This window comes from Ambystoma mexicanum, chromosome 3q (genome assembly GCF_040938575.1).
Source record: "Ambystoma mexicanum isolate Mex_15411 chromosome 3q, UKY_AmexF1_1, whole genome shotgun sequence".
Taxonomy (NCBI): Eukaryota; Metazoa; Chordata; class Amphibia; order Caudata; family Ambystomatidae; genus Ambystoma; species Ambystoma mexicanum.
In genome coordinates this window covers 772,916,928-772,931,879 of record NC_090926.1, presented here as the reverse complement: position 1 = coordinate 772,931,879, position 14,952 = coordinate 772,916,928, and the positions used below count along the sequence as shown (strand labels likewise).

Here is a 14,952-nt window from a genome sequence, read left to right as displayed (position 1 = left end):
AGTGGTAATGCAGCCAGCAATTTGCAAGTGCTAGTTTTAAGGCAGCAGACAGGGTAGGTCTGATAAGTGCAGGAAGAAAAGGGGGGGCTGTATGGGTACAGATACAGACCCCAGTGCAAGGGGTGGCCCGCAGGCAGTGCGGGAGGGTGGCAGGATGAGCAGGTACCTGGGCCCAGAAGACAGAGGGTGGCCAGGTGCACGGTGCCAAGAGAGAACAGATCAGCAGTGGAGAGGGGGAGCGAAGGCAGAAGAAAAGAGGAAGGTCTTGAGGTGCTTCCGGAACCAGAGATGGTTCTGCTTGAGTGGCAGGGAGGCTGTTCCAGAGGGAGGCCCCAGCCGAAGACAGAGATCTACCCCCAGCTCGTTTATTAGAAAAACGACTGACCCTGAGTGAGTTGGAGGTAGAGGAGTGAAGAGCTCGAGAGGGGAGGTATTTGCGGAGGGATAGCTGAAGGTATTTTGGACCAGCTCCAGGAAGAACTGCGAGCCCTGTTGTTGAAGGGTGCCGTGGAAGAAGTACCTTTACGATCAGAGAGGGTCGGGTTGGTATTCCTGGTATTTCCTGATACCCAAGAATGGAGGTGGTCTCCATCCCATTCTGGATCTCAGGGCCTTGAACAAGTTCCTGAGGAAGAGAAATTCAGGATGGGGACGTTGAAAGAAATTCTCCATGCTCGCGAACTTCAGGACTGACTGGTGTCAATAGATCTGCAGGATGCTTATTTCCATGTGCCGCTATATCAAAAACACAGGAAGTTCCTGTGGTTCCTCTTAGGGGTAAAAAACTATCAGTTGAAGGTGCTTCCCTTTGGGTTGATCTTCGCTCCAAGGGTCTTCACCAAGCTCATGGCGTTAGTCGCAGCTCACTTCAGGAGATCAGGGGTCCATGTATTTCCGTACCTCGGATGGGAAATTGGCGGGGCAGTTCTTGCCTCATCTAGAGGACACCTGCCTGCTACTGCACATGCTGGGCTTCTCCCTGAACTTGAAGTCCCATGTGACACCGGTCCAAAGGCGCCAGTTCATTGGAGCAGTCCTAGACACCCGTGTGGGGGAAGGCCTTCACTGATAGAGAGTCGACAGCATAGCACAGATGGTATATTTGTTCCGGAATCACTGCCCCGCCCCGACCAGTGGCTTCTTCCTCCGCCTCTTAGGTCTCATGGCCTCCTGTATTTTTATAGAGCCAGGGGCCACGGTGAACATGAGAACCCTACAGTGGCTCCTAAGAGTTAGTGGTAACAGTACCTCGGAGCGCTCACAAATCCTCTCAAGGTGTCCAACCAAGTGGTCCACAACCTCAGCTGGTCCACCAACCGTGGCTATTTTATGGCAGAGGGACCCTTCTGACCTCCTTGGCCTCAGACCCGAGCGGTCACAGATGCATCTCTGGAGGGTTCGGGCACTCACTGCCTGCGAGGATTTGCAGGTGAGCTGCCTTTGGTCGGCGACAGAAGCCAGGTAGCACATCAACAGGTTGGAGTTGCGAGCCATCAGGGGACTTTCACGTCAGGGGAAACACGTCCTGATCCTGACGGACAACATGGGGGCCTTTCACTACCTGAACAAGCAGGGTGGGGTGTGCTCCCTCCCCCTTTGCAGAGAAGTGATGCAGCTGTGGTTCTGGTTTCTGGAGAATGAAGTCCCAGTCTCTGCAGTTCATCTGGCGGGGACAGAGAACGGCTTGGCAGATGCTCTGAGCAGGCAGAGCATGGTCTCACACAAGTGGGAAGTGTGCCAGGAAGTCCTAGAGGAGGTCTTCTCTCTCTGGGGTACACCAGCATTGGATCTGTTTGCCACAGAGTCCAACAAGAAGTGCAGACAGTTTTGCTCAAGGGAATTCCCAGCGAACGGTGTACTCGGGACGAGTTCCTGGTGGATTGAGCCTTCCCTCTCCACTACACCTTGCCCCCCAATTCCCTTCTTCCCATTGGTTCTCAGGAGGTACAAGCGGTTTTGAGCAGCCATGATCTTGATCGCTCCGGACTGGGCGAGGAGAACATGGTATTCTGATCTCTTGGATCTGACCATCTGTCTGCCTCACTGGTTGCCTCAGTGCCTCGGATCTCCTGACCCAGTCGGAAACGTCGGCTCCTCCACCTGAACCCGTAGTCCCTCAACCTACGTGCGTGGTTCTTGAGAGGATGAGGTATGATGACTGGGACCTCTCAGAGGAGGTACTCAAGGTTTTTCTCTCTGCACGCAGACTGTCTACAAGATTACTGCATGCGTGCAGGTGGAGAAACTTTGAGGCGTGGTGCAGGGAACGCGAGATCGATCCCATCTCTTGCCCCACCACTACAGTGATGGAGTTCCTTCTGTCACTGCCCTCAACCGGCCTTCAGGTTACCACAGTCAAAGGATATTTGGCCGCCTTGTCTGTGTTCAAAAGCTCCCCGGATCAAGGTTCCTTCTTTACGATCCCGGTTATGGCCCAATTCCTGAAGGGCCTTGTGAATAGGTTGTCGGCAACTCCCTTTGTTGTCCTAGACTGGGATTTAAATCTAGTTCTGACATTCTTGATGGTCGCTCCGTTTGAGACCATGCATTCCTGTACTTTGAGACTGTTATTGTTGACAACAGCCTTTTTGGTTGCGATCACGTCAGCCAGGAGATTTAGTGAGTTGCAGGCCTTCTGTTGCAAGCCCCCGTTCCTGCGTTTTTTTCAGGAAAAGGTTTCCCTTAAAGTACGACCTGGCTTTCTCCAAAAGGGGTTTCTGAGTTCCACCTTTCTCAGATTTGCCAGTCTTCTACCCTCCGCCACACCTCTCTAAGGAAGAGGATCGGTTCCACTGCTTGGATCCCAAGAGAGCTTTGAGCTTTTATGTCGCTAGAATGTCTGCGTTCCAGAAATCTGACCAAATGTTTGTGGCCCATTAATTCTCCCGCAAAGGTCTAGCGGTAACAAAGCTGACTCTATCGTGATGGATTATCTTCTGCATTGCATAATGTTACCACTCTGCAAGCAGGGAGCTTCCTCCCGTCATTAGGGCACACTCGACGAGAGGGTCTCGACTTCTACAGTTCCCATTAGGGACATCTGTTGTGCGGCGACATGGTCGTCCTTGCTCACATTTACCAGGCACTACTGTCTAGATGTCGCCCACGGGGCTGATGCACGTTTTGGTAGGGCAGTTCTGCAAAATCTGCTACTATAACACTTTCTGCCTACCTCTGTGGCCCTAACTGCTTGGGGAGTCTATCAGGTGAGGAATATGTGAGAGAAAAGCAATCCATTGAAGGAGAAATGACTTACCATAATGATCTTTCTATGGATTCTTCTCTCGCAGATTCCTCATCACCCCCTACCTTCTATCCCCGCTCAGAAAGTTCTTGTGGCTTGGCGCATCTGTCCAAACAAAGGGACGCCTGGTGACGGTTCTGAGGTGACCGCTTCTATCTGGCTAGTCGCTTGTTGTTTAAAAAAATAAAATAAAATCTTTCCATTTTTCGCTGATCCTTGGGTTTTTTCACCCTTTGGGATGTTTCCCATTGTCAAGTTTTTTCCAGGTTCCCATTGTTTTCCTCTTCAGCGTACAAGCACAGGAGAAAAAAGGGGGAACTGAGGTTTGGGCCACATCCAGAGCCAACGATAGAGCACCGAGCAAGATGGATCGACGTCTGAGTTGAGGTTCCCCTGTCGAAACGTTTCTGAGCAGTAGAGCTGATGCCGGAGAAGAATCCATAGAAAGATCAATACGGTAAGTAATTTCTCCTTCTCTGTACCATGCTGGGCCGTTTCTATCCATTATTCCCTCTACAAAAGAAATCTTTTTTTTAACACTTCAGAGGATTAAACTCATTTTCGTGAGACAGTACTGCCTCTTCTCAGAGCTACCTCTGTCTCACACTGGAGGGGACTGTGTTATCCCTTTCTCCTCATGGAAAGTAAATGCTCCTATTGCTTTCATGTTTAAGATAACTGTGTGTCACAGAAAATCCTTTTGTCCATCGCTGATGACGACTGCCTTTACCCTCACCATCACAATCTACCTCTGCCACAAAATTGTGGGAGATGTCTCAATGCCTCCCTGCCCAGATCTCCTAGGTTGTCCTTGTGACAGTCAGTGGGGCTGTCTCAATAATGAGCAATTTGCTTGTTGCACATTCCTCACAACTTTCTGTTCTTGCAGTGATGCTGTGGATGCGCCAGACTGGTTTGGCATTTTCTCCAATGGTTTACTCTTGGGACAGAAGATGTGTGCCTGTTTAATTGTGCTACATACAGGTAAGTGCTCAGTTTAACTGATTTCTACTTTCTCTTACTAACCGTAGAGTCGATAGCACTAAGGTTGCCTCTTTCTTTCTTTCAGTCGTTATCTCCCTGAGTCACGTACATCGTTCAAAACCTCTTTGGCGGAAAAGTCCATTCAGTAACATGTGGTGGTTCCTCACACTGCCTGTCGTGTAAGTAACAGGCATCAACTTGTACTTAGAGTTGATAGGCATAAAAGCCTGGCAAACAGATTTTGTGTTGATGTATTGAAGAGGCCCGGTTTCAATAAGGTTTTTTTTTAACTGTTATGAGAGATGTTTTTATTTGGAGCACTCTGAAAAGATTTATACGGCACTAGGTACATTTTCCCTACTTTTATTGGTTGCATGGCACAGACCACAGCTGCCTCCTACCTCTGCCTCCTCTATCCCACTCTGGAATGGTACGTCACCCAGCCTTGACTGAGTGCCTCACACCATTCCAGATACCATCCATGCATCAACACCATTCCAATACATTGACAATGCATTGGCTGTGCTGATGACCATTGCATATGACAAGATGCTACCTCATATGAGGGCCATGGGGAGGAAAGGATAGTACTTCAGGAGGAAATGCTTCAGTAGAGGCTAGTATGCACATCTAGAAGTATGCACACTTTGGTAGGTAGTATCAGAAACATTTCAATAATCGTAGAGCTTGGCAGTTGTTGTGACTGCTCAGAGGAATGGATAGAGTAAGTGTACTTCTCCATGCAGAGTGTGACAACATTAATATAGATATTGAGTATACAATATCTGACAAACTTTGTTTTGCATTCCATAGATTGGTGGGACAAATCCTGCAGACAACTTTGGATCTGACGTTCTGGACCAATACTCAGTCCTCGCTAAGTTTCCACCTTGCTGACCTCCCACTGGTGTCCTGGCTCCTTGCCTTACTGTCTCTTTTGTCGGTGGTGGTCATCAATGAGTTGGTGAAGCTTCATGAGATCAGGTGAGTGATGTTGTTTTGGAGCGGTGCTCTCCCAGTGCTGGGTAGAGCTGCTTGCATCTCTTTTGGCCCCTTCTATGTTGTGTCATCGTATCAATGTTTTATCTGATGTTAAACCTTTAAGTGATGACACTGTATAGCTGACTCCTTCCCAGAGTCAACAATACAGAATCGTAAGGTAAGTGTTACTTATGCCTATGAAATCTTTCTTGGTGTCCAAGAGGCCATAGGAAAAAGTATTTGTATTTAATTTTATTTTGTAACAATTTTATTTAAACCAGTTTGGTTAAACATTATCACCATATTAGACTGGAGGGATGATTACAGTTAATCACAGAAAGTCAATTCCATCCCATTGTTTCCCCTTTGCCCCACCGTTTCCCACATTTCCCCTCTCTCCCCAAAACCCCTCTCTGTCGCTCAGAGCCCTAAGAACCATCTAACAGACTTTTGTTTGTGCTTCAGTGCTGGGTACTTTACATCAAATTACAGGACCGGTGACCAGATATCTGTGAACCTGTGGAGTTGGTTGTCCATGGAAGCCGTTCCTTTATCTGCTACCATTATGTCCCACACTTTAGATCACATTGTGCAATCACTGGGCCCTTCTCCATTTTCCAAAATCTAGCCACTGCAATCCTTGCTGCAACCAGAAGATGAGGGATCAATTTAGAGTCCCACCTGTTTCCTGATGGATCTTCTCTCATGGAATCCCCAATAGACTGACCATAGGATCCATCGGCAGCTGCCTACCAGTTATGTCAGTGATGGCCGACCCAATCCTCACCAGTAAATTTGAATACTTGGGCAGGCCCACCACATATGAAATTATTTACGCCAGCAGCGGGGGTCAATGCCAGCTTTGATTTTGTGTAACATAGAGGGTGGGGGGCAATGCCATCTATAAGTCAGCTTAAACATACACTCTTTATTAGTGACGCACCTGGAGGAGAGTAATTTCAGGCCCATAAGCCTAGCCAAGTGTTGTCCTCAATTGGTTGGTTAATGTCTATTTCCCATGTATTCATAGATCTGTATGCCCGTTCTCAGCATCTTGTACAATCTGGAGATACACCTGTGGTGATGCAGTTATTGACCAGAAAATATGTTGTAGCCCTTCCACCCTACGTATCTCAGAAGAGACAAATATATTAGGTGAAAAGGGACACATTTGAAACAATGCTTTAAAGAATGACTTACCTTAAGTGACATTAGTGTAGAAAGTAGATTGCATGGAGCACAAGTAGTGTGCTGACACTAATATAAAGAGGAGGTAGGTTCCAGCATGCACAGTTTAGATTCACTACACTGATAGGGCAGCTGAAATCATAGGTAAGTTAGATGCTGAATACACAGGTAGGGAATTCATCGTATGGCAGACATGAATCAGGACCCTATGGATAGAGAAGTAAGTGTGTCAGCATGGAAGTAAACATGACAAAACCATTACCATTTTAAAAGCACCTCAGAACAGACGTCCTGGAAATGGAGGTGGGCCTCAGAGCCATAGGTCATGAAACATATACTGTTAAATCTTAGAAGTCTGCAGAGCCGTGCAACAGGTCAGAGGAAAGGAATTTCTAGGCTGCAGGAACCAGAAAGTAGGTTTGCACACAGGAACAGCGAGAGACCAGGGAACAATTTCCAGGCTGGCAAGTGTTCAACCATTTAATTCAATTAGCTACAATGCAAGGCAGACTGAATTTGACGCAACAAGCAAGCCAAGACATACCCTGGTTGTTGAGAGATTGATGTCCCATGCGGTCAGCCAGTCGAAACGCACTTGCGCAGAAGTAGCAAAATCCAAATAAATAGAGGAGTCTAAACCTGAAACACGGTCCAGTAACACGCGATTAAAAACAATAGTTAATCACAATGTACCAAGGCGAGCTAAGGTATCTACTGGTCCAGGCAAGGGGAGCCGGCACTGAGAGACTCCCAAGGACAAAGTCTTAGAACTCGACAAACCTCATGGTGCTGGAATAATAAGGGCTGTTTTATTTAATTTGAACAAGAGTCGTATATTTATTTCTCTACCCCCACCTTGTATGTCTCCATATTTCCTTGCACCTTGTCAGTGCCCAAGGTTGGCCATATTACCTGCCAACCAATGAAAGTCCATACTTATTCTAGTTTAGCGCCAACCAATGGAGTTTTAGAATACTGGTGTAGTACATATGTCATCTGTAGTGGATTGTCGCTTGGATGGAACTGTTAGATAGGGACCCCTACAATCTTGCACCCATAAGAAGTATATGCAGTTTAGAAGTGTGAACCAATGAATAATAGAGATAGGTTAACTTGTTTGTCATCATAACATTAGCAGTGACAAATCAGCACTTCTTAAACTGTTGTCATCCATTGGAACTCTAAATACACACCCCTTAGTTGTACTGCCCCCCAGGATGAGTTCCAGAGCCCTGGGAGTCCGTAGCACTGCCTGCCTAACCTCAGGATGGGTGGCAACCCAGTGCCTAGTTTGAGAGTATTTGAATCTGTCGCTTTCAGTTATTTCAGATTTCTCTTTACACTCAAGGAAGGTCAGGGGTGATGTTTCTCTAAAGATCTGTAAAATGTGTAGAAGTCGCCGCCCTCCCACGTCTCCCTTTTTGGCCTGTTATTAAAGACCCTTGACCTGAGCCCTGGGGCAAAATCTGGATTTCTGAATACGGGAGTCAAGAGGCCCAGGCCTCCCAAGCACCCTTTGGTTCTCTAACCCTGTCCTCAGTAATGCAATGTGTTTGTGGTAGCTGTTGGTAATGGGGCCCCATGAGCTTAGGCCGTGGATGTCATGAATGGTAGGGTGTGTAGAGGTGCCATTGTTCTTGTTTGTTCTAGGTTTATTTGGGGGCCGGGGGTTGGGTTCTGCATTGTTCAATTTTTTTATATGCGAGATTTGGGTTGCAATGTTGTTTGGCTAAACCTGTTACCCCCATTATCCCCAAGCGAGCATCTCCCAACATCGCTAGATTCGGCCCATAAGGGAAATCTCTTGCTATTCCGTTGTTTGAGGTCCTACTCTAGAATCCTAACGAGTATTGGAAGGTTAGGAAAAAGTTGTTTTAAAAGGATTTCCAATCCTTTGACATCAGCTACTAGCCACCTCTTCAGCTATGGTCAAACCTCAAAGCACATCAGAAGAGAGCACTTTTTTTTCTGTCACTCTAGTTCTCTCATTGTTTCTTCAGGATCTCTGAACCATTTTTAACAAAGAGAAGACACTCTTCTAATGTTTACATTCCTCCCACATATTCTCCAGAATGGGATCTGGCATGGATTCACATGCTCATGAATATTCCCCTTCGTCAGGCTGGGAATCCTCGGTAAAGAAGAAATCAGTTTCAGTTTCTTTTCTGAACTTTCTCCTAATAACCAATCACTGGTCTCTGGGTCATACTGCCCCCAGCCAATGACTGCCTCTCCTCCCCAGCCAATGACTGCCTCTACCTAAGCCTCTCCTCTGGCGGCCATCTTCAGATTTTTACCGCACATTTAAGTGTTGGGAGTCCTCGTGCTATAGATCTCAAGCTTTCACTGTTACTTTGCGATTTTTCACAGAGTTTAATCTCATTTTTTCGGTCAATCGAGCCTCAAGCTCCACCGTTACTACTTTCGATCAACGGGGACCCGTTTCAGAATTTTCTACACCCCTCAAAGGCAAAGTTTTAGTTGAATTTCACTTCTTGTAGGATTCCGGAAGATTTTTGAGGCCTACCCCGCATGGACATGGCCCAGGACAAAGGAAACATGACTCCCGGATCCAAGCTGTTTAGGAGCTGCCCTGGATGCGGATTGCAGAATGTCTTCAAGGAGGATGAGTATTCCAGATGCCTCTACTGCCTTCACGAAAACAAAACGCACGTGGAGAAGGACTGTGTGTTTTGCAAGAACATGTCGGAAACGGACTATGAAGGATCGGCGTATCCGCCTCACCAACTGGCTGGAATGGAAGAGCCCAGCGGTAGGTGAGAAGAAGTCGTCGTCTGAGCGGTCTTCTAAGACCTTTGAGGGCACTGCGGCGATGGGGGCCCAACAAAAGGAAAAGGTCTGCGGGCACTGAGAGCGCCGATCGATCGGGCTCTTCGGTAGCCAGGCAGGGTGCACTTTCACTGATGCCATCAACTACGAACCAACGCTCTGGCTTGGGGAAGAGGAAATCGTAGAACCCGGGTAGGCTTCAGGAGAAGTCCCGGTCGATCCAAATGGAGACAGCCGAGGGGGAGCGAGGCAGTGACCCTCCCCCCAAGGTGAAGGCCTCAAGCGCGTCCAAAGTCGTGAAGGCCCTGATTCACCCGGCTAAGGCCTTTATCGAGGGAGTCGTGGCGGCCCTGGCGAAGCCTGTGGAGGCTCCCCAGTGGAGGCGACCTCGGGGCCCAGAGTTTCCCTGCCACCGCAGAGGGAATCCTCTTTTCAACCCATCGATAAAACCCCCGTGAAAACCCCGGTGGAAAAAGAGGGGGGGGCCCGGTGGCCATCATGGACACAGATACAGCCTCTGAGGAGGAGCTGGCTGGAGTCGCAAAGATCCTGAACAAGAAGTTCGAGGCGGTCCGGTCCCACGGGAGGGATCCCGACGAGGCAGACAAAGAAAGCGACGGTGGTGCCTGTTGCCGGGCACCAATGGGTTAACTTGTTTAGCCCCCGCCATTGGAGAGGCGGAGTTTATAACGGGGAGTTGGGGAACGAGGGGAGTTCTGGGTAAGGCACGAGAAGCGCCAGTTAGGATTTGTGAAAGTGAAATAAAGACGTGTTGAGAAATCCCTCTGTGTGCGCGTCCTCCTTTCAGGCCTTGTAAGAGGCAACACTGGCGACGAAGGCTGTCCGTGCGCACAACAGAGTCCTCCTTGACAATCCGCCTCATCCTCTCTCGGATATCTACTGAGTCTCCTCCTACTCCTCCTCCTCCAGTACGAGTAACGGCAATCCGCCGCGAGCGTGTGGGCGTTTGCTTACATGCCGAACTCCTCTCCTCCTCCATCGTCACGCCTGGGACGGCGTGCCAGACAGCTGTGCGAGCACTGGGAAGTGTGCCTTTGGTCCGGCAGTCCGCCAGGTCCGCTCCAGCGACGCGTGCCGGTGATTCCCACCCACGCCCTCCGGCTGCGCCTCCGGCCTCCTCTCTCCTAAGGGCCCATCCTTGTCACCGGTCTCTCAAGTGAGTGCAAGTCCACGCTCACCTGCGTGTTAGGCCTACACCAGCGTACGCCACCGTCTGCGGCGCGGTCGCCACTCCGGCCCAGAGAATTTGAGGCAGCATTTGGACTGACTGTACGCCCGCGGGCTCCCACCGCCCAGCAACAAGAGCCACCCTGTGTCCAATCATGGATCCCCCCAACTGGCCAGCGAGACGAAACCAATACAGCTGCGGTTACCCCCGCCATTCACCATGGCGCCCCAAGCCACCAAGGGGTCGAGATGGACTGACTGGATGGAAGATTTTCAGCACTACGTGCGGGGGTCTGGTGATGGTGACTCCCCCAATATCAGGGACATCTTCCTCAATCTGGTGGGGGGGGGAGATAAAGACAGTTGTGAAAACGATCCCCGCAGCTCAACAAACCACATTCACAAACCTGATTGGGGCCCTAGACAAACTCCTCATCATCGAAGTCAACCGCGACTAAGAGCGGTATCTATTTAACAAATGCACTCAATTGCCACAAGAGACAGTCGATTAATTCATAACCCGCTTAAGAGTGAAGGGAGCAAACTGCCAGTTCGACGCATTTTCCCTAGAAGAAGCGATAAGGCTGAGGGTCATAGAAGGGTGCCTGTCCCCGCACTCAAGAAACAGCTATTAAAAAAAACCCTCACCATCCCAGAAGTCAGCGAGCTTGCTCGCATACATGAGAGGGTTGATGCCCAAGCCTCATCCATGAGCAACACAGGCAACCCCAAACAAGACACCAATGAACTCGTCGCAGCCATTCAGCCCCCTCGTCAAGGCGACAGATGGTCGCCTGACCCTACGACAGCCCTTGCTATCAGCCTCACGTTGACCAACAAGTGGAAAGACCATCACAGAGCAATGCTGGCGCACCCGGGAGTGAGCAGGCAGGAGATCGAAAGACTGGCCAGGGTGCACAAGGAACTGGCTGTCAAGGACAAAGACATTCTTCTCAGAGGGTGCAGGATTGTCATCCCTGCCACACTAAGGAGCGAGGTTGTCCGAACGGCCCAAGATGCAGCAGTAGAGGAATGGGTGAAGAACTGCCATGCCTGCCAGTGCACAGCCCCGGCTGAAAACCCACCACCACTACAGCACACGCAGATACCCGATCGCCCGTGGAAGCGAGTAGCCATGGACTTTTATGGGCCCACGGAAGCGGGTGATTATCTCCTGCTGCTAATAGACGAACATTCCAGATTCCCGATTGTCAAATTGGTTACCACCACAGCGTTGCCCCAAGTGCCCCAAGTAGCAGCGGCACTGGAGGAAGTATTCAGTGAGTGGGGAATCCCCAAAACAGTCAAGTCCGACAATGGACCACCGTTCTGTGGCCACGACTTCGGGGCACTGGCGAAGCATCTGGGTTTTACACACATGAAGATAAACCCCCGCCACCCGCAAGCGAACAGAATGGCAGAACGCTTCATGGCGTCAATTAAAAAGACGATACAGATGGCCAGGGTCGAAGCAGTCAATCTCCACCAGGCACTGTGTCGACTTCTACGAGACTATAGAAACACACCCCATGAAGCCATGAACAAGACACCTGCCGAGCTCATGCTCCGCTACGAAGTGCGAACCCGCATACCACGCAACCCGTCAAGCGATGAACCGCCGGACATGGACATACTCCAAAGGGATGCAGAAGCCAAAGACAGAGCGAGACAAGACACCGACACTCGCCGCCACACGGTGACAAAAGATTTCCACATAGGAGCTGAAGTTCTCATCCAACGCCCAGAAAGACAGATCCGCGGTTTGCCCCAAGTCCCATAAGGGTAACGGCAGTGAAAGGTACAATGGTGACAGCCGAAGATCAAAACAGAGCCGTCACCAGTAACTGTCAGCAATTCAGACACTATGTCAGACGGGAGGGAACGGAGCTACCTCAGAGACTGTGTTCCCCAGAACCGCAAGACGACCTGTGGACCCCTCCGGTAGGAGATCCTGGAGGGACAAGCTATGAAGCAGGAACTCAGGGAATGCCAGGGCCAGGTGCCCAAGACGAGAGACCACGGCGAACCATCAAGAGACCTATGAGCCTTGTTGAAGAATGTTGAGTTGATGTTTGGACATATTGTTCAGGGGCGGTGTTGCCAGGCACCAATGGTTGTTTAGCCCCGCCGTTGGAGAGGCAGAGTTTATAACGGGGAGTTGGGGAACGAGGGGAGTCCTGGGTAAGGCACGAGAAGCGCCAGTTAGGATTTGTGAAAGTGAAATAAAGACGTGTTGAGAAATCCCTCTGTGTGCGCGTCCTCCTTTCAGGCCTTGTAAGAGGCAACAGTGCCGACAAGGAGCCCGTGGAGGCGGAGGATTCCACTTCCCAACCGTCGCGCCCGTCGCAGCCAGTACCTGGCCCACAGGACAACTCGGGAGCAATCTTGATGGCGATCCAGGCCTTGTGTACGGAGATTAGGACAAGGTTGCCCTTACCCCCAACGGACGATCCAGCACAGCCTGGACCGTCAGGAAGCCCTCCAAGCAAGCGGAGGAGAATTCACCCCCCCTCCCTCGCCCTTCCAGCCTTCACAGCCCTCATCTCCTTCCCCTGATCTTAGGGATGAAACGGGAACAGAGACGGCCACGACGGGGACGGATGACGACGGTGGTGACGACGGGATGGGCCTTCCGTCACCACCTCCCCGGGCCTCCCCACCCGGTGAAATTGGCTCCTTCCAGCTATGATCGCCAGGGCATCCAAGCTCTTCCAGCTCTGCCCCGAGGAACAGAAGAAGGAAGGTTTCCTCTATCAACGGCGCAAGGCCAAGAGGAAAACAGTCCCCTCAGTTCCATTACTTGACGACATATGGGACGAGGGGCTGTCGCTCCTGAAGAACCCGTCCACGACTCCTGCCAAGAGAGACCGGTACGAGAAGAAGTACTGGGTCCCGGATTCCGCCCCCATGTGCCTTAGGGCGCAGCCGACCCCCGATTCGGTGGTCTCTGCGGCGGCCCAGAAGAAAGCAGTGGGGGTGACGGCTTCAACTTCGACCTCCCCACCGGACGGCGAGGGGAAGAAACTGGACGCCATGGGACGGCGGGTCATCTCGTCAGCGGCGACCACAAGAAGGGCTGAGGCCCTGGAGATCCTACAGGAAGGCGGCGTCGGACCATGCCATAACGGTAGCCACGGACATTGCTGACACTGGTTTTTGCCAGATGGGCAACAGTGTTTGCCTTCGCCAGCGTGGTTGGCTCAAGGCAACCGATTTCCACCAAGACGTGCAGACCAGAGTTCTGGACATGCCTTTCAACGGGAACAACCTGTTTGGCAAGACAGTGGACGAGTCACTGCAGGCCATCAAGGAGACGGAGACGGCTCGGGCCTTGGGAGTGTTGCAGCAACGACGGCCGCCCTTTCGGAGCTCCGGAGGCAAACAAGGTGCCTCCAAAGAATTTGGCTGCGGCTCCTCGACGTACCACCTCGTCGTAGGAGGCCTACAGAAGACGCGGCAAGTCAGGAGGATCTCGTCGCCAAGGAGGCTAAGGTGGCAAGGCCGCCGCCAAGCAGGACTGAACCGGCCGTAGGCTCGGGCCCCCACCTGAGCACCCTGGTGGGAGGCCGGCTGGCAAAGTTCTTCAGCGTGTGGGAGTCCATCTCCACCAACCAATGGGTGCTGGATGCCCTGGCCCATGAGCACACTCTCGAGTTTCTAAAGTAGTGCCCCTGCATTCCACCCGTGGCCAGGAAGGAAAACCACGTCCCTAAACTGCTGCTGGAAGTAAGGGCGATGCTGAAGAAAGGAGCCATCAAGCTCATCCCAAAGAGGCTCCGGGGCTCAGGAGTGTACTTACGATACTTCCTCATAAGAAAGAAGACCGGCGGCTGGCGACCCATCCTGGACCTTTGTCGTTTAAACAAGTACATCAAGTCCCAGAAGTTCCGGATGGTCACCCTCCAGCACGTGCTGGGACAGCTGGAGGAAGGCGACTTCCGCCTACTTTCACATCCCCATTCTAAAAGGACATCGAAAGTTCCTCAGATTCATAGTCCAAGGGCGACGCTACCAGTTCAAGGCCCTTCCCTTCGGATTGAAGTCGGCACCCAGGGTATTCACCAAGTGCCTAGCACCAGTATCGGTGCAGCTGCGCCTGCAGGGGATCCACGTCTACCCGAGCAAAGACGAGAGAACTCGCCGTGGGGCACACAGCGAAGACCGTGCAGCTGCTCACGTAGCTAGGATTTTCAACTTCCCGAAATCCCACTTCGTACCGTCGCAAGTCGCCCTGTTCCTGGGAGCCAGTCTCGACACAGTGGCACGATTGGCCTCTCCGTCGGAGGAAAGGATGAAGGCCATCCTGGGCAAGGTACAATGGCTGTTGACCATGGACGTGGCCAGGGTGAGGCCCATCACGTCCCTTCTCGGCATGATGTCCTCGTGCATCTACCTCGTGCGCCTGTGCAGGCTGCGGATGCGTCCACTGCAGGAGTTCCTCGATGTTCGTTGGATGCAGGCGGCGGGCAGCTTCGAAGACAGGATCCCGCTCAACGAGACCTCCCGCCAAGCGATCCGGTGGTGGGGGTCCCGCGCGCATCTGCCGGCGGGTATGGACTTCCAGACCCCGGCACATC

General features: G+C 51.3%; 1 protein-coding gene across 5 annotated transcripts in view; it reads left to right on the top strand.

Moving 5' to 3' along the window:
* Positions 1-14,952, top strand: part of TMEM94 (transmembrane protein 94) — a 2,019,771-nt gene that overhangs the window by 1,908,693 nt on the left and 96,126 nt on the right. For all 5 annotated transcript variants that reach the window (XM_069654803.1, XM_069654805.1, XM_069654804.1 and 2 more), the window contains 3 exons: positions 4,134-4,228; positions 4,314-4,407; positions 5,042-5,212. In XM_069654803.1, the coding sequence (XP_069510904.1) occupies positions 4,134-4,228; positions 4,314-4,407; positions 5,042-5,212 (360 nt within the window). The remainder of the gene's footprint in view (positions 1-4,133; positions 4,229-4,313; positions 4,408-5,041; positions 5,213-14,952) is intronic.